The sequence below is a fragment of the Falco punctatus genome (genome assembly GCF_963210335.1).
Source record: "Falco punctatus genome assembly, chromosome: 7".
Classification (NCBI taxonomy): domain Eukaryota; kingdom Metazoa; phylum Chordata; class Aves; order Falconiformes; family Falconidae; genus Falco; species Falco punctatus.
In genome coordinates, this window is record NC_137587.1 from 71,017,405 (window position 1) to 71,045,157 (window position 27,753).

Consider the following 27,753-nt stretch of genomic DNA (forward strand, 5'->3'; position numbering starts at 1 on the left):
CCATCCCCTTGGCATCCAGCACCACGAGCTGCCAGACCCCTCGTCTGCTGCCGGCCTTCCCCATGCAGCCGCTCTGCTGATTCAGGACAGCGGGGACTCGTCCCAGCCGGCTTCAGCACAGCCTCTAATCCCGGGCTTAACTTTAAGCCTAGGTTTGGGTCCCGCAGAGGACAGCAGGCTCCTCCCCGGGCGGAAAGCAGTCAAACACCACCGCCGAGGTCATGGCCGAGTTACGATGACCCTTTCCAGGGATGGGGCAGGCGGGGGGGGGGGGATGCACTGTTTTAATTAGGGTTGCTAAATGGGCTTAAATCCATGCACCTGCAGTCTCTTTCGTTGCCCAAAACTAAGCGTGGAGGCTGCAGTGATAAGGACTGAGAGGGGAGCTGGGGAGCATCGCTGCTTTTCATGGCTGAACACTTATTTTCCACCTTGATGTGATGCCAGAGCACCTCCACACCGCCAGCACATCGTGTCTTGGCCATCCTTCACCTCTTATTTTTGGAGAAAGAAAACACTTGCTCAACTCCAGGCTAGAAGCTTTCAACCCTTAGCGACGGTGTTTCATCTTTACCAAAAAGGCTTTTATTGAGGTGCTTGATGTACCAAAGCACCCCGCTTTGCCACGCTACCAGGCTTCCACTCCTGCATGAAATATTTGGGGGCAGGGACCAATAGCAGATGCAGTCTGCTTAAAAGATTAAAATATCTCTGTATTCGGAGGCCAAACACGCAGATGCAGCCTGTGCGCAGGGACCGGTGGTGTGGCTGTCCCCCTCTGGAGAGGGGATGTGGGGAGTGATGCAGCTTGGCCATGCCTGCATCCCTGGCAGGGAGACAGTAGCCCCCAAACCCCACCATGACAGGGATGCTCAGTGGTCCCCAGCTGCAGTCCTCTCCGACCCCCCCGCAACAGATTGGGCACCCACCTCCAGCAGCACCAACCCCACCCACCCCAGGAAGGAATTTATGAGCAGAGACTGGGGAGGGGGAAAAATAGACCAAAGCCAAGAAAACCTGCCCAGACAGGGAAGTGAAAGCCCCAAAGATAGTGCTCCTACTCTTTCACATCGGGGCTTTCAGTAATCACAGCTGCTTTCACTTCTCCTCCGCTCCTCCGCCTGTTCCTCTGCTGGTGGGTTTTGGTTCCTCTCTGCTCCCCCACCACCTTCCCCCTTTCGAGGCCGAGCCTTCAAACCGCTTCAGCTTTTATTTCCAGTTTACAAACCGCAGGGGTGCTGCTGGTTCCCATGTCCTGCACTGGTCCTTGCCTGGCCTCTGAGCCGCGGTCCCCTCTGAGGAGCTGGGGACACAGTGGGGATGGGGCTGATGCTGCAGCCATGCCAGGATCTCCTGCCCTGCGGTGGTCCAGCTCGGAGGGATGCTCTGGGGGAGGAGGGATGCTGGGTAAGGGGAGGAAGAGAGGGATGAGAAGAAGCAGAGCAAAAGGTGGAGCTCTCTTTCTCCATGGCTTTTCCCAGACCTTCGACTTCCCATAAAGCCCCAATAAACACAACTTTTCTTTTTTTTTTTTTGAAAGTATCAGTGAACAAAGCCAGGGCTGGAGGGAAGCGTGGGGCTTTGTTCTGCTTTTGGTAATTTTAGTGCCGATGCATGCAAACACTGGCAAAGGGTCAATATTGACTTTCTGCTGAAGCAACCGGCAGGGTTCATTGACTGGAGGCATACGGGTGCTCTGGCTGTGCCAACCTCACTCTGGGCCGCGCCCTGCCTGCACCCTGCCTGCACCCTGCCTGCAAAGCAGCAGCTTCTGTCCTCGCTGTGAAAATCCTTCCAGCTAAGAGCAATTTTGTACCCATGCAAAAATGCTGCCGTGAATAATATCCATCCAGGGCACCTGAGAGCTGAGCTCGCCCCTGGGGCGCGCAGGATGCAGGGCTCAGGGGATGCTGCAAGGGCAGGCTGCGGGCAGGAGTTCCCTGCCCTCAGGCAGAGCCAACAGGTTATTCCCAAGCGGAGCAAGGGGTAGAGGTCTGCCCGTGCCTCGGCAACCCCACCCCAGAGCTGGTCTCTCCGATACGCAGACCCACTCCGCACACCTGTGGCTTTATCAGCCACGGTCTCCCCTTGCTGTGGTGAGCAGCAAATTTTGCTGCCTTTATAAAGGGGCTGCCTTTGCCAGGTCGAGCCGTGTTGACACAGGGGCTGATGTACGTGAGGGCAGTGGGAACCTGCCGGCAGGCAGCCACCAGCTCAGAGCTTTCGCCGCCACCGCCGCCACCATCAGTGATGGAAGCCTTGGCACAGCATTGGCTTCCCTGTCCACGCATCTGGCAGACACATGGCGCTGCCTGGCAAAGCCAGGGGACAAGGGACAATGCTTCCCTCGCTTGCCACACACGCAAGAGCTCACAGCCGTCAGGGGCTGCTCCCCCAGCATTGCTCCCAGACCTCACACCAGCTCCTTATCCTTGGGGACGCGGTGCAGCGGTCCGGAGGGTGGCTGCAGCCCCGGGAGGGTCTGTGGAGCACAGTCAGCGCTGCACAGCAGCTTGGGTCATAAATTATTTCCAGTTATGAAGCTTGGCTGACCTGTGCCCGTGGAGTTTGCCTGGAACTGTCCCATGGTCTCAAAACTGCTTATTTCGGGAATGAGAGCCCAGGCAAAGTGAGCTGTGCTTTCCTGCAGCAGGGATGGGCCGTTTCCAGCTATTTTTTGGGGCATGTTACCATTTTGCCCCTTTTTATGCCTGATCCCCCCTCTCAGGGCTTCTGCCAGCCACAGGCTGGGCTCTCTACCAGCCACATTCCTTCAGGTTGACGTGGCTTTTCTTTCTTCCCTCATCCTTATCACGCTCGAGTTCATGAATCATATTTCTCCAAAACTATAAACCACCGAAGCAACCTGTGTAAATCAAGCGAGACAGAAAGCAGAGTCAGGCCTGGGGGTTCAGGCCGCTCAGGGGGCACGGCTCTCCTGGGGAAAGGCTCTTCCAGCCATGCAAAGAACCATGCAAAAGTAAACCCTTCCTGAAAGCTTTTCTTGCTGCACTTGGTCCCCCCAAGGCCACAAATTCTGCTTTCCCTTGTTTCAGTGGGAAGACAGGGCGGCACGCTGCCTGTGCCGGCACGCTCGCCCGCCGTGCCAGCAGTGCTGCAGGGAGGATGGGGGGGATTTTCTGGCTACACCTGCTGCCGGCAGGGCTGGTGCCAGGGGGCTGAGCAGGTCCCTGGGATGCTCATCCTTCCGCCGCCCAGAGCTGGTGCTGCCATCGGTAACGTGCTGGAGGCTGCACGCCGTCAGTGTGGGGCTAGGAGCATGCCGGGCTCTCCCAGCTTCCGTACCGAGACGTCTTTGCAATCGCACTTCATGGAGCCTGCTTTTCTGAGTCTCCATGGCAAAGCCCATCTCTCTGTACTCCCTCCAGAGAGCCCAGGAGCCTGCAGTCAGGAGCAGATTGCTTTTATCTTAACTGCAATGACTACATGCCTAAAAGTCACCCTTATTCTTCATCTCCCTGGCCAGCATGAAGGCTTTCTGCTGGTTCTGTCCCCTTTATCCTCTGTTTTCTCCCCAGAGAGTCGGAAAAGTGAGGTACAACGCCAAAGCCAGCATTCCCAGAGAAACAAATCTCAGACTCCATCTGAAGGACAACATGCTGTCTCAAGAAGAAAAACCCAAACAGGGTGAGATCCAGCAGGGAATTGGCCCAGTCAGATTATGTCCCTCCCCGCTCCGTGCATCTCTGAGCATCTTCAGCCCTTGCATGACTCCCAGCAAGTTCAGAAACCCTGAGCAGCACGGCCTCAGGGAATTCAAGCTTCTAATTAAGCTCAATTACTCCTGGAAACAATTTTTAAACTATCCACTGAGGCTGCTGGCCAGGGCAGGAACACTGCACCTGCAAGTTTTAATTGCAAGGTTGTCACCGCCGAAGCCAAGCTATCAGCGTAGTTGGTGCCAAGGAGTCTGTGCCGAGCGGTGCTGGGTCCTTTGGCACCATCCTTATCGCAGGCCAGGGCAGCTCAGCTGCGTTCTAACGCCTCCTGAGCCGGGAAGGCCAGCGAGACAGAAAAACTGATGCAGATAGAAAGGAAAACCATGAGGGCAGAGCCTGTGACCACCACGATCCTTCTGGAACCCTTTCTCCAGCTCTGCTGGCAGCAGAAACACCCGATGCCCAAGGGGAAGCAGAGCAGGAGCCTCCATGTGCCAGCAGGAGACCGAATCCAAAAATCTCAGACCACCCCCCTGGCAGAGATAGATGCTGACCTCTCAGAGAGCCCAGGAGATCCCCGGGGCTGCCAATGGCACCCACAGGGCTGCGGGACCAGCTGAATGTGGCCAGAGCCCCGCAGGGAGCTGGATTTGCAGCTACCCCGGGTTCAGCCTAGGAAGGGAGATAGATGTCAGGGAGATGAGGGCACTGCTCCCCTGCTCGCTGCCAGCAGCTGTCTGCAACACCATCCCACCGGGGTGAGACGGTGCTGCCCTGCGCCTGAAGCAGGGGAGGGGTAACAGGGAAGCGAGGTGGGGGCTGATGCTGTGGAAGGCTCTGCAAAGGCCCTCACTTGCCAACGGGCCAGTTCAAATCAGGTATAGATGGGTTTACAGCGAGCTCTGCCATGGCCGGTACTCAGCCTGCGTCTTTCTCAGCACCTGGCTCTGCCGCAGGCGTACCAGGGCGGCGCTGAACAACCATGCAGCAAGATTGGGGTGGACGGGAAAAACCCCCCAAGCCAGCTTTCCGCAGTGGGTTACAAAAAGGTGGATCAGCAGCTCCTTTGCAAACAGCAGCGGTTTGGAGTCTGAGATGGAGGAAGCAACTCTTTTCCACAGCATAATTCCTTGCCCATCACTCAAAGAGAGGTTGTGAGTCGCTAGGATGAGGATGGGGAGTAGGGCTGGGGGCTGCAGCACTGCTGAGCCCCACAGCTCACCAAGCTCACCAGCACCTGGCTCTGCAAAAGCAGAACAGCAATCCCACGCTGCCGTAGTCTTGCAATCTCTGTATCGTCAATAACTAGTCTTGTGATCACTGTGTAAACCTTACAGAAGGGCGATCCGCTTCTCAGAGCTTCATTTGGGTATTTTTAGGGAAAATCCACCTGTATGAGCACCCCCACGTTCTCGCTTACCACCACCGATTTGTCACCCCTTGGCACCCATCGCCCTCTCCCAGCACCCAGCCCCGCTGCGGTCGGGGAAGAAAAAACACTTCCTGCCGCCCTGCGCTTTCGAAGATACGAAGCAGGCGGCGTCCCCGCTCGCCAGGCAGGCAGGGCGGCCGGCAGCGCCGCAGAGGTGCGAACCCCACCACCCAGCTTGCTGCAGGCAGGTGTCAAATCCGGAGCCCCGGGGCGCAAAGTCACTGCACGCAGGCTCTCAAAACCAGGCGCATCGCAGAGACGTGGCTGCTTAAAGTCTAAAAGTGGGGAGGTTTTCTCACCATTTTCTTTTTGAGTTTGTTCTGCAGTCTGTTCATGTGCCTCTACTCTTGCTGCAGGCTCCCAGGACAAAGGCGTGGGATGGGACAGGCACACAGAATATGCATCTCCCACCCCAAGTGACAGTGGAGAGACTTGACACCTGGGGAGCCAACTCCTGACCCAAGCACCACTCTCAGAGCCAGACCATCTGGATGCAAAGCAGCACCACAGCACCTCCATCCTCCTCCAGTGCCCCACGGAGCCAAGCAGCAAAGGGATCACATCCCGTTTGGAACGGGGGTAAGCAGCCAGAGGGATGGATGCTCAGAGCCATGGATGCTCAGAGCCATGCCCAAGGCCAGGCTGAGCACAGGAAAGGAGGAGGGCTGCTGCCTTAGCTGAGCTTTTGTCCCAGCTGTTTATCGCTCCCAAGCCAGTGCTGAGAGAAACGGTTTTAAGCAGCATGAATGAAACCGCAACACACAGCAGGTTTTACAGGGATGCTGCCTCAGTCATCAGAGTTTCACGGGAAAGCAAAACAAAAAATCAGTGCATGGCTTAAAAAGAAGAGCTGAAGAAAAAACACACAAGCAGCATCTCGGGCCTCCCCTGTGAACCTGGAACACCCAGAACTGCAAGGGACGGAGAAGTCAATCTCTGCCTCAAGTAATTAAGCACTTGACACCTCTTGGTGACCTTGGTGGCCAAGTGGAGCCCTGCCGTCCTTGTTCCGTGGCGGCGAGGCTGGCAGTGCCTATCTACTGAGCCTGCACAAAGCCCTGGTTTTGAATCAGGTCCTTCACTTATCACTCCCAGCCTTGTCCTAGAAAGGCATCGTCCCAAAGCACCCTCCCAAAGCCCAGCGACTCATGCCGCAGCAGACAGGGCTTCCCCAGCTTCTCTTTCTGCCACTTTTCCACAGCAAGCAGCCGTGAAGTGTTCCTGCCCGCAGGCTGCTGGCACCTACCCTGCCGTGGGTGGGGACGCGTGCCCGCACTGGTGTGGCAGCTGCTCTTGCTTCAGCCCTCTGCCTCCAAAAAGGAACTCAACTGTTTCTCCTGTTTGCCCTGGAGGAAAGGTGGTTTGAGCACGGGTTTATCCCAACTTATAACACTATCACAACCTGTCTCCAATTAGAAATCACAGCAATTATGCAGAGGATCATTTAGCGGCACAGTTAGTATCTGTTTCTGCAGCAGAGATGAGACATAAGGAGCAGTGTCCTCTACAGAGGAGTTCTCTTTGGGGTTTTTTTGGCCGCTGGCTGTGAACTGCTCCCCTCATTCTCTCAGCTATACATTTTTATTGCTGTCCTATATATTTGCAGGACAAAGAATTAGCTCCCTTTATTCAGGGATCTGCAAGTTCTTTACAAGCCCTGATTTAAGCCTCTCAACGAGTCTCAGAGGCAACTCTAGTCTTAGCAGTTTCCTTCCACCTTACAGATCAGCCCACTAAGACCGGTTGCCAGCTCCACGAGACATCAGGTGACCCAGCATAAATTCTGGATCTAAAAATGCCACGTTACCCAACTTCTGCTGAACTACCAGAGCTTGCGCTCTGCACCACACGCCATACACCTTCTTGCCCATCTCTGGTGCCAGAAGCCAGATGATATGATACCTGCCACCGTTTCTGGAGCAGCTTAAGCCAGCAAACCAGACTTGTAACAGATGAACATTCTTATCAAGGACATGGTGTTTTGACCTGGTATGAGGAACCTTACTGTCAGATTTTCTGCATCGCCAAGTCACGGACTAGGAGGAAGGCCAAGCAACTCCAACCACACAAGATATCCACGGCAGAGCCAGAGCAGAGCTGCAAGGTCGAGTTACAGTTGCAACTGCCAGAACACATATTTCTTTGTAAGTAGGAGAAACAACGTTCACTACAAAACTCAATGGAAACCAAGAAGTATCTCTTCTACTGCCTTCAGTAAGCTTAAAGTAAGATACTCTGAGGATAGGTGGATAGCTTTCACCGTGCTAAGAACATGAGCAAACGATGCAGGTGACACCACAAAGACTTCACTGGCAAAATACAAAGCTCGTGATGATGGTATCGCTACGGCCCTTCCCGTGAGCCACAAGCTCTGCTCACATGAGGTTCCTTCTGACTTGATCCTCAGAAGCTCTGAGTCCCCAGATCTCTATCAGTGGAAGAGCCAAAAATGGGAAAGTTCAGGAGGTTTTATTTGTGTGGAATAGATAAGGAAAGCAAACATACCCTGATAACCTCTTCCCTTGCGCACAGCAGTCTGAAGGTTGCCCCCATAGGCAGGATGCACATTCTGTACCGAAGGCCTTAAATTTGACTGGGTCTGGTTAAAAATAAACTCTCTGGGTCAGCAGTGCTCTGCTACGGTAACATGTTCAACAGCTCCAGTTTGCTCCCATTCCCCTCAGGAGCGGAATCACATTTCCAAGGAAAGGCGGGACTGGGGGAGCCCTGACTGGTCTGGATGCCTATGGGGTCACAGGATTTCCCAATTTTTTTCAGGCTAGTCGGTTAATTTTCAAGCCGAAAGGGATCATCATAGGCAAAGTTTGACTTCACTCCCTTGGGAAACAGCCACCCTGGCCTTCCACAAGAGCCCAGCCTATTCATTTACTGACTGGAGCACCCAGCTGGGCAGGTATCATTTTGGTACATGGTTGACGTCCGCATCCCTATGCAGTCAACAGATACAAAAGGGCAAAGGCTAATTCGGGGACTAGATAGCTACTTTCAGTCAATTTTTTCCCCACCTCTGCTAAGAAACGTAAGCAGACACAATGATTTAGCAATGCTGTCACGTGCAAACACCCCCCAGAGAAGCTACAAGAGGCAATTCTTCAGGAGCGGAATTAAAATCTCTACTACTAAGCTCCTGGAGGGGAAATGCTTTTTGGACAGTGACTCCTGCTGGAAAGGTGAAGCCAGCACAGCTACAGGCCAGGCTTGGGAGAGCAGGGATGCCCCCACACCCACATGCTGGAAAAGGCTGGCATTATTCCCATCACCTAGACTGGCACAGCACTCTCCCCTCGAGCAACTCCTGGGAGAACCACTGGACCTGAAGTACACTGGCAACTCCTTCTGCAGCCTCCTCAGCAAGGAGCGCATGTGAAACACGGGGGGCTGAGTGGCCCAGTGGAACGTTACTCCCTCTCTGTGAGATACCGCAGAGTGTTCCCACACTAAAGCAGCATGTTCTTGGCTTTGGTTTCTGAAAGTCTGCAGTGATGTACCACAATTCAGTTTGGCACCAGCTGGAAGACAAACGTTTCGCTCCTTCGGTTGAAGAGCACGCTATAGGTATGCATGCCACCTCGACTCAGCTTCCTGTTGGTTTTATCTTCAAATCATCAGGGAGGCACGCAAATACAATTTACATGCCAAATCATCAGCTCTGCGTTGGCAAGTCCCGTTCTTCAAGGATCCTTTTCACGCTCTCCACAATGGTCCACACTTCTGCCATGGCACCTTGACCTGCAGGATGACAGCAAAACCACATGGTGAAATCCAGGTCTTGCCAAGACAGCACGAGGCACGTGCTTCCCCTGTCCGTCTCTCCTTCACACACTGTGCTGCTGCGGAAAATTAGATGCACAATGGTGGCGCAGCACAGCCAAGCTCACCAAGTGTTTCCTCATGACTCACCCAACAGAAAGCAACTGTGGAGGCCAGAGGATCTGCTCAGTCCACCTGGTTCTGCAGGGGTTTTGTGGCATGGCAGGATGCCATCAGGGGAGGACAGTGAGAAGAGTATTCGTGCTAACTTAGTTTGGCTCACAACTCAGAAGTCTAAGGAGGAGCGCAAGCGCCTCAGTCAATGGAGAGAGGCAGGAAACCTCAAAGGCAACTCATATGACCTTAATAAGTACCTCATGTTCTGAATCGTCTCCAGAAGTGTCTGCATCTAACCCTTGACCGCACAGGGAGTTACTATCTTAGCTCACACTGCCCTGGGAGCAAACGTGGAAAAGTGCCCCCAAAATGCATGTGGGTAGCAAAACACCCTATTTCACCTCCTTTCTCCAGTGTAAACAGTGTTCAGTATCTTTTTGAAATGGACTTTGCCTATAAAAAAAAGACTTGCTTAATTCATACCATTCCCGTGACTCTGCAGTTAGACTCACATTAGAGAAAGCTGTCCTGGATTCACACCAGCTTGAACCTCGGGAGTAATTCTTGGAGAAGACCGAGTGCTGGACAGAACAAAATGTAAAAGCTTTTCCTTTCAGACTGGTTAGCTGCCAGATGAACATCTAATCTACACTGTGCTGTTGCTTCCCTCTGAAATACTTGTAAAACTTAGATTCATAATTTTAAGGCCAGAGATCATTAAATCATCTTGTCCAACCCCGTGTACTGAATGCAGCACTTGGAACTCAGTCCATTCACTCCTGTAATTTGCTTGCGGCTGAAGAAAGATACTTCTCCCACCAGCACTTGTTTCCATTGAAAGACTGAAAAGGAGTCTCTATTGAATTTTGTCCTGCTCATTAATTGTTCCAATAATTTAAAATATGCGCCTTATTGGTCATCAGAAATCAGTTCTGGGAAGTTTTGTTTTCCTCTTTTTTTTTTTTTTTTTTCTGGCCTGCTTCCACAGCTGGGTTAGCAAGTGCACAGAGACAGGGGGGCAGGCAAGAACCAGAGGGGAAGGGGAAAGGCCATCCTGACCAGCAGGGAGAGGTGCCTTCTTGGGGGCAGATCCAGGGCTGTGATCTGCCCACACCCTCAGTTTTCCCGTACAGATGAGCCACCTAAGCCTTGGCTGGGTCAAAAGGTGTTAACTGGATATAACTGAGGATTTGTGATGAAGAACGATAGTTTTGGAAGGTCAAGAAAATTGGGCTTCCCTGCAAAGTAAGACTCATTCTCCACTCTGCTTTTTGCAGACCTGTAAATCCCAGGAGGTCTGAAGCATCCTCTTGGAAAAGCTGCAGGCAGATTTGGGCCCTTCTGATCTAACCTCGAGAAGAGGCGTTGCAGCTGACAGGTCCTGCTAAGTAAGAGAAATTCCCTGATTGCCTCTGCACAGTTCAGCAGAGCTACACCCTTCAAGAACATTTCCAAGGCCCTTCTTTGTCCTCCACCACCTGCTTCCTCAACATCTTTGGCAATTCACAGCTGGATTTTTAGGTTTAGCAGAGGAAAATCTTGCTAAGCAGCCTGTGACAGCACAGCTCATGCCTACAGATAGAAGTCTTCCAGTGTGCCAGGCTCTACAAATCCAGCCAAAAACAACACAGATACCAGCAGTTTGGAAACATTTCTGCAAAGGCAGATTGTTGCAGGCCCACGTGTGGCACAGCACCTCTCAAAGCTCTCTTTATATTGTGGCACATGGATATCATCAAGGCCAACAGCCTTGGTAGCTTACATCTAACTATCCAATCAAGGAAACATTTTCATTGTCAATTCAATTTGTTATTTTAACTCTCTTTTAGCCAGACTCTATGTCTAAACCCACCCATTTACTAAGAAAAATTAATTAGGCAATGCTTGTAATGCAGAAACTCAGTGACAGTCAGGATCTGGCCCATTTCAGGTGAGACCAGCCACATCAGTTGAGGAAGATAAACCTCTTCAGTAGCAAGACAAACCACAATGTCAACAGACAAAACTGGTGCAAACTGAATCTCTTTTCTTCTGCACCAGATGCGTGAGCTTTGCTACCTACTGTTTGGATGGAAGCTGGGCAAACCCCTGTGTGGATGAAACCCACAAAACTGAAATTGCTGTGGAAGAAGAGGCCTTGGGGTGAAAGGCTTGAAAAAAGAGGGGAAGAGAGGAAAAAGTCAGTGGTGGAGACTGTCTTGGGTCTTCAGAGACCTGGAGTCCATTACTGCTGTGCTGGTTTTGGCTGGGATAGAGTTCGTTTTCTTCATAGTAGCTAGTACGGGCTATGATTTGGATTTGTGCAGAAAAGTGTTGATAATTCAGGGTTGTTTTTCTTACTGCTGAGCAGTGCTTACACAGAGTCAAGGCTTTTTCTGCTTCTCCCACTGCCTCACCAGCGAGTAGGCTGGGGATGCACAGGAGCTGGGAGGGGACACAGCCAGGACAGCTGACCCCAGCTGTCCAGAGCGATATTCCATACCGTGTGGTGTCACGCTGAACAAAAACACTTTGGGGGAAGGCTGGCAAGGGGGTCACTGCTCCAGGACTGGTTGGGCATTGGACGGTTGGTGGTGACCAACTGTCTTCATTTGCATCACTTGTCTGTCCTGGGTTTTATTTCTCTCTCTCAGTTATTTTCCTTTTCCTTATAATTTATTATTATTTTATTTCAATTACTAGAACTCTTTATCTCAACTCACAAGTTTTCTCACATTTAACCTTCCAATTCTCTCCCCCCATCCCACTGAGGGGGAATGAGCAAGCAGCTGTGTGGTGCTTAGTTGCTGGCTGGGGTTAAACCACAACAACTGCTTTGCCATACTTTTCCTACATACTGCCAGGAAAGTCCTGGTGTTTGCCAACAGGAATATCTTGTTGTGAATTGACTCACAAGCACAAGTGGAGTCCAGTCACATGTGGGTACTACTGCCCCAGCTGTTCGTACCATCCCTCTCCAAGGCTCCTTCAGGAGTTTGTTCTCACAGCAGAGACAGATGAACTGCGTGTGAAGCGGCTCCCAAATGACTGCTGGTGGAATGAGGTAACTCCCAGTCAGTGCTGGTTTACTTTGCCATTCTGAGTGACAAACCACAGCAATGCACATGCTGCTTCTCATGTGGCTCACATATCCCTGTCGCAAGGGTGGCACCCCCAGGAAAGGGGCAGGGCTGAGCAGAAGGTGGAAATCACGTTCACCATCCAACTCTAACCCATTTGTGCTGGTGAGTCAACTCACATGGCCCTGGTACATCTCAGATCCCCGTCTGTGAAACAGGGATGACAACACCACAGCTCTGCCTCAGGTACATGAACCTGCAAGAACTAGCACATGACCCATTAGAAGGCACTCAGCTGCTTACTACAGGAATAGAGATCCTGCATATATGTGCAAAAAGGGAAAAAATAAAAGACAAAAGAAGCTATGCCAGATGGCCTTTCCACTTCTGCCAAAATGTTTGCGCAGAACAACCTCTTTTGGGCATTTTCCCTTAATGTTATTACAAGTACGTAAGAAATTTGATGTAATCAGGTCTAAAATCCCAGCGGAAGCATAGTTATCCAGGATATTTCAACTGATGCCTGAGTTACTTGACTACACTTACCTAACTGTAAATATTTCTCACTATTCAGTTCCAAAACAACACTCTCTAGAAGCACTGCACCTACCCAAGAATTCAGAAACTAAGCCAGCCCTAGAATTTAACCATGAAAAACATTTTAACATCCTGTCTTCGCTACAGACTGTGTATTGAACTATCTGACAGAGTCGTTAAAATTCTGCTAGAGTTGGGGTTGTTAAACAGAAGTATGAGTATACTACTGTGCAGTGTGTCTAGAACTGGGTGACATTTTACAGAAAATTTGTCCAAGAAAATTTTGACTAAAATGAATCCATTCATCTAAATTGCTTGTCTAAAACCCCTTCTCAAAAACTTTCAAAAGTCAAAATACTTCCATTGAAAACAGCTCCTAAAAAACAAATGAGACCGTTTTAGTAGTATGTCTTAGCACTGCAAGTTAAGTTTTTTGAAGCTGAGCATGACAACTGTCCCTACCCCCCTCTTTCACTTCACAGATAAGTCTGATATCAAAACCCCAAATCAAAACTCGATTGGGAAGATTAAAAGTAACCCAGGCAACAAACAACAAATGTTAAATGCATGCCCTGCTACACCCTCAGCCACGTCTGCAAAGCACTTATTCTCACTGTCTGCTCTCAGGGATAAGATATTATCCTTATGTTAGAGATGAAGAACCGAGGCATGATAAAAACAGCCCACACTCACAGCAGAGGGCAAGGTCAGGACACCCAAATCCCAGGCTATTAATGCTCACCACAAAGCCTTCCTTCTCTTTGATCTACTCTCTGCTTGAATGAGTTATTTCTTTTAAATATCAGGCCTATCTAATGGCTCATTTGAAAGCCTGGTTTGGATGGTCTCTTAAGACTACTTAAAAATTAATGAACAAGAATAATAGATATCAGCTAGCACAGGGCAAAGCTTCAGTTTGTTTCTATAAAACGCTGGCAGTGAGCACCTGCTCCCTGCAGTTCAACAGGCCATACAGCAAAAGAATGCACATCCCTTCACAACAAGAGCAGCACTTGTGCAGGAAGAGAGTCAGAAGACACACAAAAGGACTGACCTTCATCTCCACACACTAGTTTCTTCACCACACAGGGGATCTCTGTGTAGCCAAAGCCTTTCAGCTGCTCCACCTGCTGAGCTGTGATGGGATGCTCCCACATGGCCGTGTTCATAGCAGGGCAGAAGAGCAGAGGTTTGCTCAGATCCCAAGCACGGATGACACAAGTCTGCAAAAGAAGCCAAGACGGGTTGTCTTTGCTCATTCCTTCTCATCACTTCGCTGCACAGAAGCAATCTCCCAGCCTGGGCGTCATTAGAGGGCCAAACGCCTCAATCTGTCAGTGCAGCTGGACTAACCCACAGACAGACCCACAGGGCTGATACTAATTTGTATTACATTCCAGCAAAGCTCATCACTGACAGGCAAGAAAGATGAGAGGGGCTACAAAGAGGATAGATCCCACCCTACTCTGGCCTGGGGCCAAGCAAGCAGCCCAATTGCTGGAGCAAACCAAGCTGAAACACGAAGAGTGCAGACTGCCAGCCCGTGTGGGAGACCGAGAGAAGCTGAGGGGTGGCCACAGATCATATCATAAAGAAATCCCCAGGCAATACTTCAGATAAGCCAGCTGCAGAGCTGAACACAAAAAGTTGGCAAGTGAATCTTTTTTAAATGATATGCCAACTGGATCCATAACTCCTCACCAGGGAAGCACTGCTGCTTCCAGAATATAAATAGAGGATAACATGAACACATCTGGGCTGTTGCAGAAGATGCTGGCAGATTACAAACCACCTAGCAGCTCCTGCATGCTACAGGGAATCATATCTGACTCCTCATGAATACAGAACTTCCAGACAACCCAGTATCACCTCATCTCCTTAAAAAGACAAATGCTGATTGCTCTCAATGCAATCTCCATCAGTTTTCCTAGGTCTAGCAGCATTTAAATCATGCAAAGGGAGCTTCCCAGGTAGCCACAGCCCCTGGTGCAGGGTCTCTGCTCAGATCACCGAGTACTTACAAGAACCCTGCCCATCCTTTTTTATGCCCTATGACTTGAACCCTTCCCAGCACAGGAAAGTCTGCTAGAATCTGTTCTAACTTGCCAAGCAGCACCTCCAGCATCTGCTTGCCTTTGCTGGAGCTACCTCTTCCCTCCACAAGCTCTCTGAAAAGACTGGCAGGTGTTTGTGAAGCCACGCATACCTAACATCCTTCCTGAGCTCTTCCCTCTGCTACCACCATCACATCTATAGTACCAACCGGAGCCAGCAGGAAAAGACATTGCTCTTGTCCCTCCCACAGCTCTTTCTGGCTTCTCTGGGATCTCCAGTGATCTACTCATACAAATAAGAGCTGTTGCTCTGGGTGTATTTTGTTCATTTATATGCAGTTCCTCCTACCTGAACAGCTAAGTTGGTCATGCAGGGCTCCCTGGCCAGAGCTGATGCACTGCCCTCCGTTCCTAGTTCTTGCATTACTTGCCTGCTTGCATTACTGAAGGGCGATGAGCCACAGCAGCTTTGCAGATGTGCAGCTCCCTGGCAGATCTTTTGGGTGGTTAATGGTTATGCCTTCCCCTAATCAAGACCTAACACCTGGACACAAAGTGTTCAGACCCACTGAAGGTCATCATCACCTAGCAGAGAAGCACACTCTCTTTTAATACACTTTTTGATCAGCCTTTGAGCCAGAGCACTTTTAATACCAGAAAAACAAGTCTGAACAAGCCAAATCCCCTGTAGCTGAAACTGGAAGGTAAGTAATTGTGAACATGTTTGAATTTCTGTGCTATGCAGTTAGGTGAGGGAGGAGGTGAGGTAGCAGGAAGTAAACAGTTTTATCTGATCTCACAGGTGTCTTTCCAGATTGCATCTAAAAAATGCAGAGAGAAACCCAAAAGTTAGAGCAAGGGGGTGTGTGTGTGTGTGTGTGCGCATGCGTGCGTGTGTGTAGGTAGAAAGAGAAAAATACCACCCATCAGAAAAATCAAGAGAGATAAAGCAGGGACTGGGAAACAATGGAAGAGACTGACAGAGGCAAGAAGTGGAAAGGGATGTAAGTCAGGGAAGGAAAGAACGACTATTTGAGAAGGAACAGGGGAACCATACTGAAGGAAGAGAGAGACAAACACACGAAGTGAGAGCAGAACATGCAAATCTCACTGTTCTCGATGCTGCAGAAGCGCAAGAGTTTCCATGAAAGAAAGGTCAGACAGTCTAACGCTGGGAGGTGAGAGAACTGTCAGGCAGAGCTCTGGTTACTCACCAGCAGGTTGTCACAGATGCCATTTGCAAGCTTTGCCAGCGTGTTTGCATCAAGAGGTGCCACCAACATAAGGTCAGCCCACCGCCTAAGCTCAATGTGCAGGACTGGGTCCGAACGACCTTTCCACAGCTGCAGATGAGACAAGATGCAGATTACCAAACCCTCACAATGACCACTGTGAACGACAGGCACTTCATCAATCCCACCTTAGTAACCACCACGGAAACTTAAGGAGAAAGAACTACTCTCACATCAAGCAAGATCTGACAGAATGGGGAGCCAGGGACTGCAGGCACAGTGCTCCCTTTTCCGATTCCCCCCACCTCCTCCAGTGAAGGCCGTCTTGCAGCTACGTTTCGGAAGCACGCCTAATGGATGGCATTGACACACTCGGTGCTCTACAAATGGGTATCCTTTCCACACAAGGACCATTCACACGTCCAACAACCACAAATATCAACTCACAGGAAAGAGCTTTCCCCATCCACTTCCCATTCTCATCATCCCTCAGCTTCAGAATTGTCCGTAAGAGCATATCTGAGCGGAGGAAAGAGCTCCATCCTATCAGCCAGCTGAAGCCAGACAGGATGAAACCAGGGGTCACGTTTCCTGAGGAAACCATGTGATTTATAAGCTCTGCATTTCTTTGAAGTGAACTGACCACTGTCTTTTAACGAGGTATAGACCCCTAACTGCACAAGTCACTTTCAATTCCGATGTGCACCCCTACACATACTCACAGCAGCAAAGTAAACCCTCCTAAGTACAGTAGGGAACAGTCCTGTTGGTTTTCTCTAGGATGGATGAAGTTTAGCCAGCTGAGTACCTTCCTCCTCTCTTGGCTCTTAAGTGAATATTTCTATTTTCACAAAAACTCGAAGTTGCTCAGGAGAGGCCTGGTCTTTTCATAAGAGCGCAGTTAACTGGGAAAACGTCAAGAGAAGCAGCAAACAGCATCAGATGCTTAATCCCCAGAGGACACACACAACCACAGGCCAGCAAGAGGCACATCAGGGCCACAAACTGTTCCTTCTCTGAGTCACTGGAAACCACAACAAAAAGACAGCATCCGGAAAGCTGGTGCTTCCTAACACCTTTCCCATCTCCTCCGCTCATTTCTATGTTTTCTAGAAGCGCTGAAAATCGTAGCTTTATTTTCAGAGTGAAATATCTCACAAACAGATGCTAGGTGGGCTTATTTCCCTGGCTGGAACAGGTTGCCCTGAGCAGCTGTGGCTGCCTCATCCCTGGCAGTGCCCAAGGCCAGGCTGGATGGCGCTGGGAGCAACCTGGGCTGGTGGGGGGTGTCAGTGCCCATGGCAGGGGGGTGCGACTGGGTGATCTTTAAGGTCCCATCCAACCCACACCATTCTGTGATTCCCACCCTTATGTCAGAACAGCATGTTATAAGGGTTCCATGCCTGCTTTCAGTGTGCCAGCAGACCTCAAAGCCTGCCTTGCACCCCTTCTATCACGCCACCAAGGATTCCTCAGAAATCTCCTAGACCCGCAGGAAACCTTCCTGGCCATTGCCATTAGCCTGCCTCTCTCCACATAAAAGTGATGCTCACATGGGAAAGCATTAGCAAGATACTGGTAAAGAGCAGATCACCTTGTACCCAGATCAGTACTGTAAAGATAAAACATACAGAAAAATAAATGTTAATGTTTATACACTCTTCATACTCAGGGACTCTCAAAGCATGTCAGCAAAACTGTAGTGAAGAGAAAAAAGCCATTTTACAAGGTCTAGAGATGTTCACAGCCCTGTACAACTGAGGTATCCCTTACTGGAATGGCTCTTCCATGTATGCACACGAGCACAGATGCAGATACCTCTGAGATAATGTCCTGGTTTGGCTGGGACAGTTAATTTTCTTCTTAGTAGCTGGTACAATGCTGTGTTCTGGATATAGTATGAGAATAATATGAGAATAATGTTGATAACACACTGATGGTTTTAGCTGTTGCCAAGTAATGCTTACTCTAAATCAAGAACTTTTCAAGTTTCCCATGGTCTGCCAGTGAGCAGGTGCACAAGAAGCAGGAGGAAACACAGCCAGGACAGCTGACCCGAACTGGCCAAAGGGATATTCCATACCATAGAATGTCATGCTCAGTATATAAACTGGGGGGAGTAGGCTGATTGCTGCTTGGGGAGTGGCTGGGCATTGGTCAGCAGGTGGTGAGCAATTGTGCATCGTTTGGGCTTTTTCTTTTGGTTTTTATTCCTCTCTCTCCTTTTCTTTGCAATTATTATATTTTATTTCATTTCAGTTATTAAATCGTTCGTATCTCAACCCATAAGTTTTACCTTTTTCCCCAATTCTCCCCCCCATCCTGCTGCAAAGGGGAGTGTGAGTGGGTGGCTGCGTTAGTCTCTGGCTGGGATTAAACCACAACAGACAAACACTACTCCCAGCAGGAGAAGCTCTCTGACTTCCAGCCACATGTCATACTGGTGCACGACATATCCAGGTACTGGCCTTCCTCTGCACCACCACACCAGGGTGGCCCTACCAGCACAAGGTCACCCAGCCAGACACCAGGCTGAGTTTTAAAGCAGCGTGAGTAGTTTTGCAACTGTCAGCGATATCTGCAGATTTAGAATACTTAGCATTAAGGAGAATTAAACTGTTGCATTCGTGACAAATATGACTCATGACAAGCACCAAACACCCTCACTGCGGCTCTGCAGCGGCTTTCTTGACATTTCCTGACACTGCTCTCAGAGCTGCAGATAGCAGCTGAGCACAGGGTGGTGAGAGACCACTTCTACCCCCATAGCTTGCTGCAAGTCTGCTAGGGCAGTACAAAATCCTCCGGTACAGCCATGGCAGCCTTTCTTTCCTTCCTCATTTACAGCATGGTTGGAATCACATTCTTTGGAAGCCACAATTCAAAAGACACGTCACTACAACAAAGTAGTAAGCATTGGCCCAGGATTAAAAAATAAATAAATGGGGTCTCTTGCGCAGAAACATAGAGGAGCACTTTTGTTTGCTGTTCAGTGCTTGAACAACTAAGTGAATCCCCCAGGGAGCCTGTGTTTTTTCTGAAGCAACTCATTGCCCTTCTGGAAGTAGAAGGCACAAGTGCATGACAAAAGTACTTGAATTACAAAACGTGTGGCTAGTGAGGACAGGACAGAAGCCCCTGCAGTCTCCTAAGGAAGAACCACTCACCTGCCATTCATCTTCGTCGCTATAGAGGGTGACAGGAATCTCCTGGACATCATAGAAATGCTTTGCTCTCTCAGTAGTGACCACCTTCACTTCGAGCTAATCAGAAAAGAAAGACAGACCAATGGTTAGATTTGTGGACAATCCTGTAAAGCCTGCAAAGATTCTGAAAGCTATGTGGATTCTCAGAGGACCTTCCCCTATTCATGGTTGAAAGGCCAGGACACCACAGGTATTCATGAGAGCCAAAGACTCATTTCATGCCACCCTAAAATGGGCAGGTGATTAGTCACTGCCTGCTGAACACGTTCACATGGCCAGTTCACAGCGGGGACAGCGGAGAGGACAGAGCAGGTCAGAACGAGATGCAGTTCTGCACAAGAACTTCAAAGAGACAGTAAGAAGCAGCAAACCAAAACTCTGTGAAAGATGTCCTTTAATCTCAAAATATGCCTGCCAAAGGGAGCAGAAGAGCATCTTGCCTCAGTGATTCCCTTAACCACAGCACAGAGGACTGTCGAGGGGTGGCATGCCTACACAGCACTCACAGGATCACTCTTCCCACACTTGGAGCCAAGAGGAAGTTCTGTGCCAAGGGAAAGCACAGTGCTGAGCGATCAAAAGAACTGCTGAGGGACAAGCAGGTTAGTTGGGGCTCAGCCCCACCAGTGCAAAGCAAGCCCGCCTCTGCTGCACAAGCAAGAGCTGCTTTTGAAAACATAGAATTATTTCTTGGTGAAACGGACCACCTTGTGCACCCCTCTGTTGCTTTCTGCCCCTGCCTCTCTCTCTGATCTCCTGGGGGGAGGTAGCTGCAGATTACTGGATACTACTTTTTAAAACCGTGTTGATCAGATTTGCTCCAGCCAGGGTAAAAATACCAGAAGCAAGTCAGAGTTGTATCTTCCAGCTATCTGTCCTATCAGGGTAACGGGGTAAGACATTGGAAAAAGGAAAACATCTATGTAGGTATATTCAGAGGGTTTCTGTGCAACCAAAACAGTAAACCAGCAGCTTCCACGAAGGAAAGAGAGGCTGGGGCAAAGTATATGAAGGTTCTCAGAAATCTTAGATAAACCTGCCTGCCTTCTTGAAAGCCAGTGGAACCTTCAGTTAAATGGTATATACTGGGGAAACCCTATCATGTTCCTTCAATGTTTATTTGACATGCACACTTATGAGGTACTAAGGTACCCTAAGACATGAGAACCTTTCATTTCCCCCTGCAGAAATCTTAACAAACAGAAAAAAGGGTTTTCTCCCTAGTTTCTACTCGTTGCATGACCTGCTCCAAGCTGTAGCTCTGACAAATGTCACAAACAGCTGCCTGGCACATGCAGTGAACCAGAGGTGCTCTACACACCCCAGCATCAGCCCCAAAGCAGAGCCAGTGTTGGAGCAGCTCTGCATGCGCTGATCACCTGAGCAGGACACAAAACTGTATTTCCAACTGCAATTCCTTCCAAGGATGTACCTTAAAATCAGTCAACAGACAGGCGAACACACGGGGGGGAGCGTTCCGAAAAGACTGGTAATGTGGAAGACGCACCTCAGGCCACCAATTATAGTGAAAAATAACCCTTCTCGTTGTTATTGGCCATTTCCAACCACCATCTGCTCCTTCAAACAGTTCACAGTGCAACCCACTGCGTGGCTCTATTAGCCCAACAGAGACAGGGAGAAACCAACCTCACCAACAACTCATTCCTGCTAGAAACTGTGGCCTGAGGTACAAAACTGATGAAGCACTCACTCTGTGCACTCTTGCTAAAACCAACTGCTGAAAACCTCCAACCTCCAAGAAGCTATCTTCAACAGCAGCGGTTGAAGTGACAAAACATGTTAACCTATCTCCCCAACACTATCTACTGAACTGGGAATGGAGCAGTGTTGATTATCTGCACCCTACATGACTAGAACAACAGCTGGGAGTAGTGGAAAATCCCAGCCTTAGCACATCATGGTCTTTGGTAATTTTACCTATTTCCTGAAGAAAAAGTAATGGGAAAATATAGCTGCACCTAACACCAGTATTTGGTACTATATGGTTGGTTCATTGCCTCTTCTAAACGTCTGCTCTTTTTCAGGTGACCCTAACTTGGAATCACAGCTGCACTTCTAGTGCTTTCAAGTGTGAAGATCATATTCACAGCAATCGACCGTATTGTTTCCATACTAACCTCACCTCACAGGAAGCTGTTTGGAGCCAAGCAGCAACACCCACAAAGGTGCTAACGCTGCGCTCTGCTATGCCATGGGCTTCAGTGAGGTGTTAACCTCGCAGTCTGCAAACTACTATTTATTTGGTGATTTTAAAGAGCAATGTGCAGTTTAAGGGGCACGTCTGCTCTCTGAAATGGTACCAGTAGGCCAGGTCTGCACCAAAAGTTTTCAGCAGGAGTGTTTGTTAGTGGTGTTCTTATTTTACAGTTAGCCATAACGGTATAAGGATTTTTAGGTGATACAACTTGATGTACCAGACAACATATTTTGTCACTTGCTACTTCAATTGCATCATTATTCAAAATTTTCTAATCTACACCAGAAAGACCCCTCTAAGGACACATAAAAATCCCCAGAAGACACTGCTTTTTTTTTTTTTTTTAAAGATAGTTGCATAACCATCTCCAGTCTTATATTTCTTCGAAGCATAAGCACAGGAATAGGGAATAGCTGGCTATCGCATCCTGCATCCAACCCACTACAAACCAGAGCATACCAGAGGGAAGTTCAAGGTCTCCGAGTGGTGGTGACTCCACCACTCCCCCAAGAAAGTTATTCTGTTAGTCAAATACGCTCCCTAATTTAAGGTTTTCTGTTGGGGTGGGCTCCTGATGCCCTTGTTCTGAGCAAGTCCTTCAAGTCCCTCCAGCTATGTTGGAAAGAGATCAGTGTTCTCAAGATCACTTTAGCCTACATAGTTTTTTCTATTTAGCTGGCACACCCTCAGCTTGCCTGTGGATATATCTCTGCTTAAACAGTAAAGGCAGTCTAGCCACCCTCAGAAACTCCTTTACTGGAGACTACTTAGAGCTCTTTTACTTGGACCACTTAAGTCAATTCTCCAGAATAAACTTTACTGCAAAACTGCTGTCCTGTGTTCACGCAGTATTGTCAGTCTCTGTTAGAGAATTCTCCCGTGGCAGCCGTTTCTGCTCAGGGTTAAGGGCGTGTGTGCGTGATTTTTTTTCCACAAGTTTCTCAGTTTTGACAGCAAAATCTTTACGGACAGACCAAGCTTTGGTAACAACTGCTGCAGAAGAGAATGAGTAGCTTCCCTGTTAAATGGCAACTACAAGCTGATGCAGAGGCTACCTGGTAGGAGCACAATGAAATGACGTGACATGATTTAAGTCCAGATGATGTCCTGTAGCTTCAAGAGCAACACATTCCACCCACAGAGAAGTCTGTTGCTGCCTTTCTTTATGACTAACCAATATCCTGCCAATATGATTTTTGTCATCTTATTCGTGCCAGGCCATTCAAAAATTCTGGGAATCAGCCTGAGACAATGCGTGTGAGCATAGCGCTGCCACAAGAGCTACCCACAGCATCTTGACCAGACACTATGTGCTGCCTACCCACAACACCAGGTGCAAGGGTAATAACCTGAAAGGTGTAAACTGATGCCGTCTGAATTTCCTAGATCTTCAAAGAGGTTAAACAAAAGGCAGTAAGATGTAGTCACATCCATTACCACCCTCAGGAGATGTTAAAGTTTAATGAGTGCAAAATCACACTGCAAAGTTGTTCATCAAAGATCATTTCAGCCAAAACATCAATTTAAACTAACCAGTCTGGTTTCAAGCTGCTGACCACATCTCCTTTGGTGTCAAAGCCTCCCTCTGCTCCTGCCCTGCTTCTACCAATGGCTTTTTAGAGTTCTGTTCCATCAGTAAAGAAATTGATGCAACAGGCTTGTGCAGGACTTAAACTCAATGGAAAAATTACACTGACTCAGCAGGCTTCAGATCAGGTCTTAAAATCACATCAGGAATGAGTAAATAACTTTAATTAATAAATTAAGTACTACAAGCTCCTGGACTGGACACTTCAGTTCTGCTTTTTATGCAACTAAAGCCTAAAATCAGAGGCCACAAAGCCCGCAACGGATGTCACAAAACCTATGGGCCTTCACAGTGAATTGAGGTCCAGCCGCCTGCAGTTTTTAATTATGAATCAAATGCTCAGAGAGAAGGAATGCATTTGACCTAGATTCCTGTAGTGGATGATTTACATTCTTCCTGTCATCTGCAAAGAAGGATCTTCCAAGCACCAAGAGCAAAGGAAAAGAGACAACAGCAAAGCCCATCCAAGAGACAGAGGATTAGAAGGTGCATATCCCTGGCTCTGGTCTGGTCAGCCCCCTTCCTTGCTATCATTTTTCTTTGGCCTTCTTACTTCGGCCTAGGACCTTTGGCCTCACTCATCATTTCAGGTCACGTAATAAATTAACTGAGGTCCCTCTTTGCAATCCACAACGCCAACCCAACTGGCAGAACTGATGCCCAACTGATCACCAAATCTTTAGTACCCTTTCCAGCTGGGATATCAATATGAGCCAGATAAGTCAGAGTTACTCAGGGATTGCACTTCTAACTCTACATTAATGTATCTACCTATAAGGTAAAGCCTCCCAAATCATCCAAAAGGATACTCATTAAGAACTCTAAGCAACATATCTGCATATTTAAGTGCACCCTCTTGCTCCTGCCACTCTTTCATTTCACTGCTCCAAAACATTTGCTCCATTTCTTAAAAGCTAAAGGTTTTCTGTATTTTCCTCTAACTTTATTCTACAGCAAAAGTTAGCATGGTTCCCTGCCTGATTCTAGTCACCAGTGGCCTCTGCTGGACACCCCTGTTATTCCAGACAATAAACTAGTAAAAAACTTCAATGCACAGACACATATAGCAGCTTGTATTTTCTGTTTTTACAAGATCTGGTTTCCCTTTGTTTGTCAGACATCTTTGCAATCTCCATATCTCACCTATGGAAAATCACAGTATCCTAGTGACAGATTTCAAGTTCCAGAAAACATCACCTGTGTCTGTAGCCAGATCTGGTAATTCAACTGACAAGGACATATTCCAGGGAAAAAAAACAAACCCACAAACAGCTATTTAATAATTTTTGAGAGAATTAAGCAAACTGAGCTGAACAACAGTACTTTCATACTCCAGAATTTAAATGTCTGTTTATGCAAACATCCAGGGGTGGTTAGTGCTCTTTAAGCCTGATGGAAAGCTAACTTTTAAGTGTAGATAAGTATGAAATTATAGGAAAAAGTCTTAATTTATTTTTAAAAACAGGAGGAATGCTCCCCAAAAAAATTTTCAAACTTAAGAGCTCAAAGCCAGAACGAACATTTCATTTCAACAGAAGCCATGTAAACTCTCTTCAAAAAGAGAAACAGGGTAACAGCAACTTTACAATACTCTACCAAGAGATTTACTCACCCCAGTGATTTTCAGCAATTCGGTGATAAGGAGAGGCAGCTTCAGGGCAGCCACACTTCCCGTCACACCCACCAGGACATGGTATTTTTTCTCCGGCACAGGTGAGCTCTTTTCTGCAGGAAGCCCTGGTTCTGGTGGGGAGAAGGGCTCCATGCTCCAATTAAACACTACAAGCACACAAACAAAGACACTTGACTAACGGTTCCTCCAAGCAAGGCTAGCAGAGCAGGACCCCAACACCGACACACCCCTGAGCACAGGGACCTAAGCCTGGACTATGAAGGACCCAGAGTAATTCAGCCTGAGGATGAACACTCAGACCTTGATCCACAAAGCTTCCAATCATCAGCAGACATTTAAGCATAGCACTAGCCTAGTCCTTCTGTTTAATTACAATTGTCTCTCAGATACTGGTAAACAGAACGCTAAAACCTGTGCAGGCAGGCCACAGAAGTGTTCTGGTAAAGCCCACAGCCCCCAAAACAAAGATACTCTCTTACATGTTGAACATGGTCCAGAATTTACAATAAACGCACCTATCACACTGAGTGCTGGGAAGACATGCAACCCCCTGCTAAGTCGGTTTCCCTTCGCACTCTCTGGTGAGTAACAAACGCAGGGAGGCATTTTAATAATTAAAAATCTGGGGGCCCTGAGGCAAGCATTATCACCTTGCTTCCTAGTGTATCACTACATATTTACAGCAGCACTGGAAATAACTCCCTATTAGGTGGGGAAAAAGACAAAACAGTGAATAAGAGGTAGAACACAACAGCCCACTGACTGAAAACACGTTTTCAGGGATGTGAAAGTCAGAACTGCTCGCTCCTCCAGCGGCGCCAAGCAAAGCAATCTGCAGGGCGACGTAGCCACTTTGGGAGGCAGGCTGAGCCAGCAGCTTTAGCTCAGCTCTCCTGCCTCCTCCCAGCTTCCCTGTGCCGCTGCCATACCGATAAATCGCAAATTACTGTTCTTGTGAGGAAAAGCGTTCCTCCACAGAACTGATGTGAACGTCTCTGCTTAACAAGTAATTAGCTAAGGGTAAATTCACTTCCTGAAAAATCTGAAAAATGCATTTCTAGGAAAGATTAGCATGTTTCTAGCAAAGAATCTAGAGATTTAGCAGTCCGCTCCTTTTTAGTGACATCCTTGTTACTCAGAGCAATATAATATATATATTACTTGGAATAATACATAATACATAGTATTACTTGGAAGCATTTTGGGTAGAACAAAAAGAAAAAAAAAAAAAAGAAAAAAAAAAGAGGTGTTTATGCTGCTCTTGTTTTCGGTCCCAACTCGGATGTTGGGGAGAGGGGCTGGATTCCAAAAGAGAGGAACTTACCCCTTCGGTCACTCCCCAGATTGATGCAGGGGCAGGTTTACTTTAGGATCCTTCACGCCTGTGCAGCAATTCCACGGAGGCCTGACCTGCACACCCAGGCGCACCAGCACAAACAGCCTTCCTAACCTCCTCGCACCCATCTGCTGCCACACAACAGCAATAACATGCTTTTTCCATGCTCTGCTTGGAATTAATGTGCTTAACTCGGGCCCCTGAGGTTTCTCTGTGTGTTTATAAAAAAATTGCTAGGGTAAGAGCACCATTTCAGCTTCAGCTTCTAGGCACTGATTAGCAAGAGTAATTAGAGGCAAGGAAATGCAGCACGCACATTAGCTAGATGATTTCAACACTACTGCAGCACTTTACATGTTTATCTATATCTAATTAAAATTAACGCCATCACAGCAAGGAAAACATCCACTTCCCTTATGATTACTAGATGACAATTAATTCACTGAAGCATACACATCTTAAAGCCTGGGGAATAAGACATTATTTTTTAATAGGCAGCTTTCAAAAAGGGCTATTAACGATAAAACAAAGGCGCAGGGCGCTGGGCTGCGCTTCCCTCTTATCCTAACACAGCTCTGGGGAACCAGCTAGGAAGCCAATACAAAGCAAGCAGTTTATAGGCCTGCTTAGCTGTCTTATTAGCTTTTTAAATGCCTCAGTTACTCTGGAAACAGCTCCAAAAGGCCGCTGAGGCAGAGAACAGAACCGAGAAACCCCGGGGATTTCCAAAACGTAAACAAACAACGTTTATATACCGGTAGAGGCACGACGGAGCGCGGGCAGGAGGGACAGGAGAGCGACAACTCCCCGTGCTCAAGCCTCAGCGACGGCGGGGCCCCAGCCGCGGCCAGCTCCCGCGGCAGCCCCGTCCCGCCTCACCGCCCGTTGTCGCTCAGCAACGGGGTGGCGCCCCCGCCGCGCCCCGGAAGGCGAAGGGCACGCTGGGAGCGCGGCCCCGCCCGGCGCTGGCTGCGCATGCGCGCGCGGCGGGGGCGGTGACACGGCGGGGGCGGTGACACGGCGGGGGCGGCGACACGGCGGGGGCGGTGACACGGCGGGGGCGGTGACACGGCGGCCGCGGCCCGCCCCGGGCCCTGCCCCTCCGGCCCCGCCAGCCGCCGCAGCGCTGCGTTGGGCCGGCTCCGCTGGCGGCGCCTCGGGCTGCCCGAGACGGGCGGGCACCGGGGGTGCTGGCGCCCCTCGGTCCCCCAGCAACAGCCGCTCCGCAGCGCCCGGCATCGCTGCGAGGGCCGGCAGGCGGCTGCGGGCTCCTCAGAAAGGTGTTGGAGCGAGGAGCCTGGCGCAGGGCAGAGAGAGACGGCCGAGGGCACCACAAGACGTGCTGCTAGGGGGGAAATGGGGAGGCAGGATGGACAGGGCTGAGGAGAGTATCCGAGGGGTGCAGGGCCTCCGGCCACCCCCGCATCCCCACAAGAGATGGGGAGCTCTCGGTGGCAGGGGAGCCCAGGGAGGGGTTACAGAGCAGGACTGAAACCTTTCGGACAGGATTCAGGGCAGCCGCAGGGCAGTGCCAGGGGGAAGGCAGTTAAAGGGCTGCCTGTTTATTGTCTGAAGCAGAAGCACGACAGATCTGGGGCAGCGCTTGCCAGGCAGTCCCCAACGGTTTCCAGATACGGCTTAAAAGCAGCAGCTCCCTGGGCATCCCTCCGATGTTGTCAGCTACAAATAAGCAGCAAGGCAAGAGGCAGAGGGCTCTGCCTCACCAGCTGCGGGATGTGGAAGGCAATGTGGGACCTCTGTAAAACCCCAAGCAAGCATTCTCTAGTCTGGAGCTGCCTCCTCACCCAGCTGCAGAAACACCCACGCATCAGCTCTCCCACCCTGTGCACTCCAGCGGTACTGTCCTTCGATCACAACTGCGGCAGCCCC

At 49.3% G+C, this 27,753-nt stretch overlaps 1 protein-coding gene across 6 annotated transcripts; it reads right to left on the bottom strand.

Moving 5' to 3' along the window:
• Positions 1–7,561: 7,561 nt before the first annotated feature.
• PPCDC (phosphopantothenoylcysteine decarboxylase) lies at positions 7,562–26,830 on the bottom strand. Of its 6 annotated transcripts, none has more exons than XR_013929457.1 (7): positions 26,619–26,830; positions 24,507–24,673; positions 19,050–19,145; positions 15,865–15,993; positions 13,651–13,819; positions 11,894–12,315; positions 7,562–8,862 (listed from the first exon to the last, which is right to left on the bottom strand). XR_013929457.1 is itself a non-coding variant. In XM_080395463.1 (7 exons), the coding sequence occupies exons 3-7, from the start codon at positions 24,657–24,659 to the stop codon at positions 8,777–8,779; spliced, it is 633 nt and encodes a 210-aa protein (XP_080251589.1). In that variant the 5' UTR covers positions 24,660–24,673; positions 25,852–25,991; positions 26,619–26,828; the 3' UTR covers positions 7,562–8,776. The 6 variants fall into 6 exon arrangements, 3 of the variants coding, with proteins under 3 accessions (XP_080251589.1, XP_080251588.1, XP_080251587.1); XM_080395463.1 differs by lacking the exon at positions 11,894–12,315 and adding an exon at positions 25,852–25,991 and having other exon boundaries at positions 26,619–26,828; XM_080395462.1 differs by lacking the exon at positions 11,894–12,315 and adding an exon at positions 25,852–26,074 and having other exon boundaries at positions 26,619–26,828.
• Between the last annotated feature and the right edge of the window lie 923 nt (positions 26,831–27,753).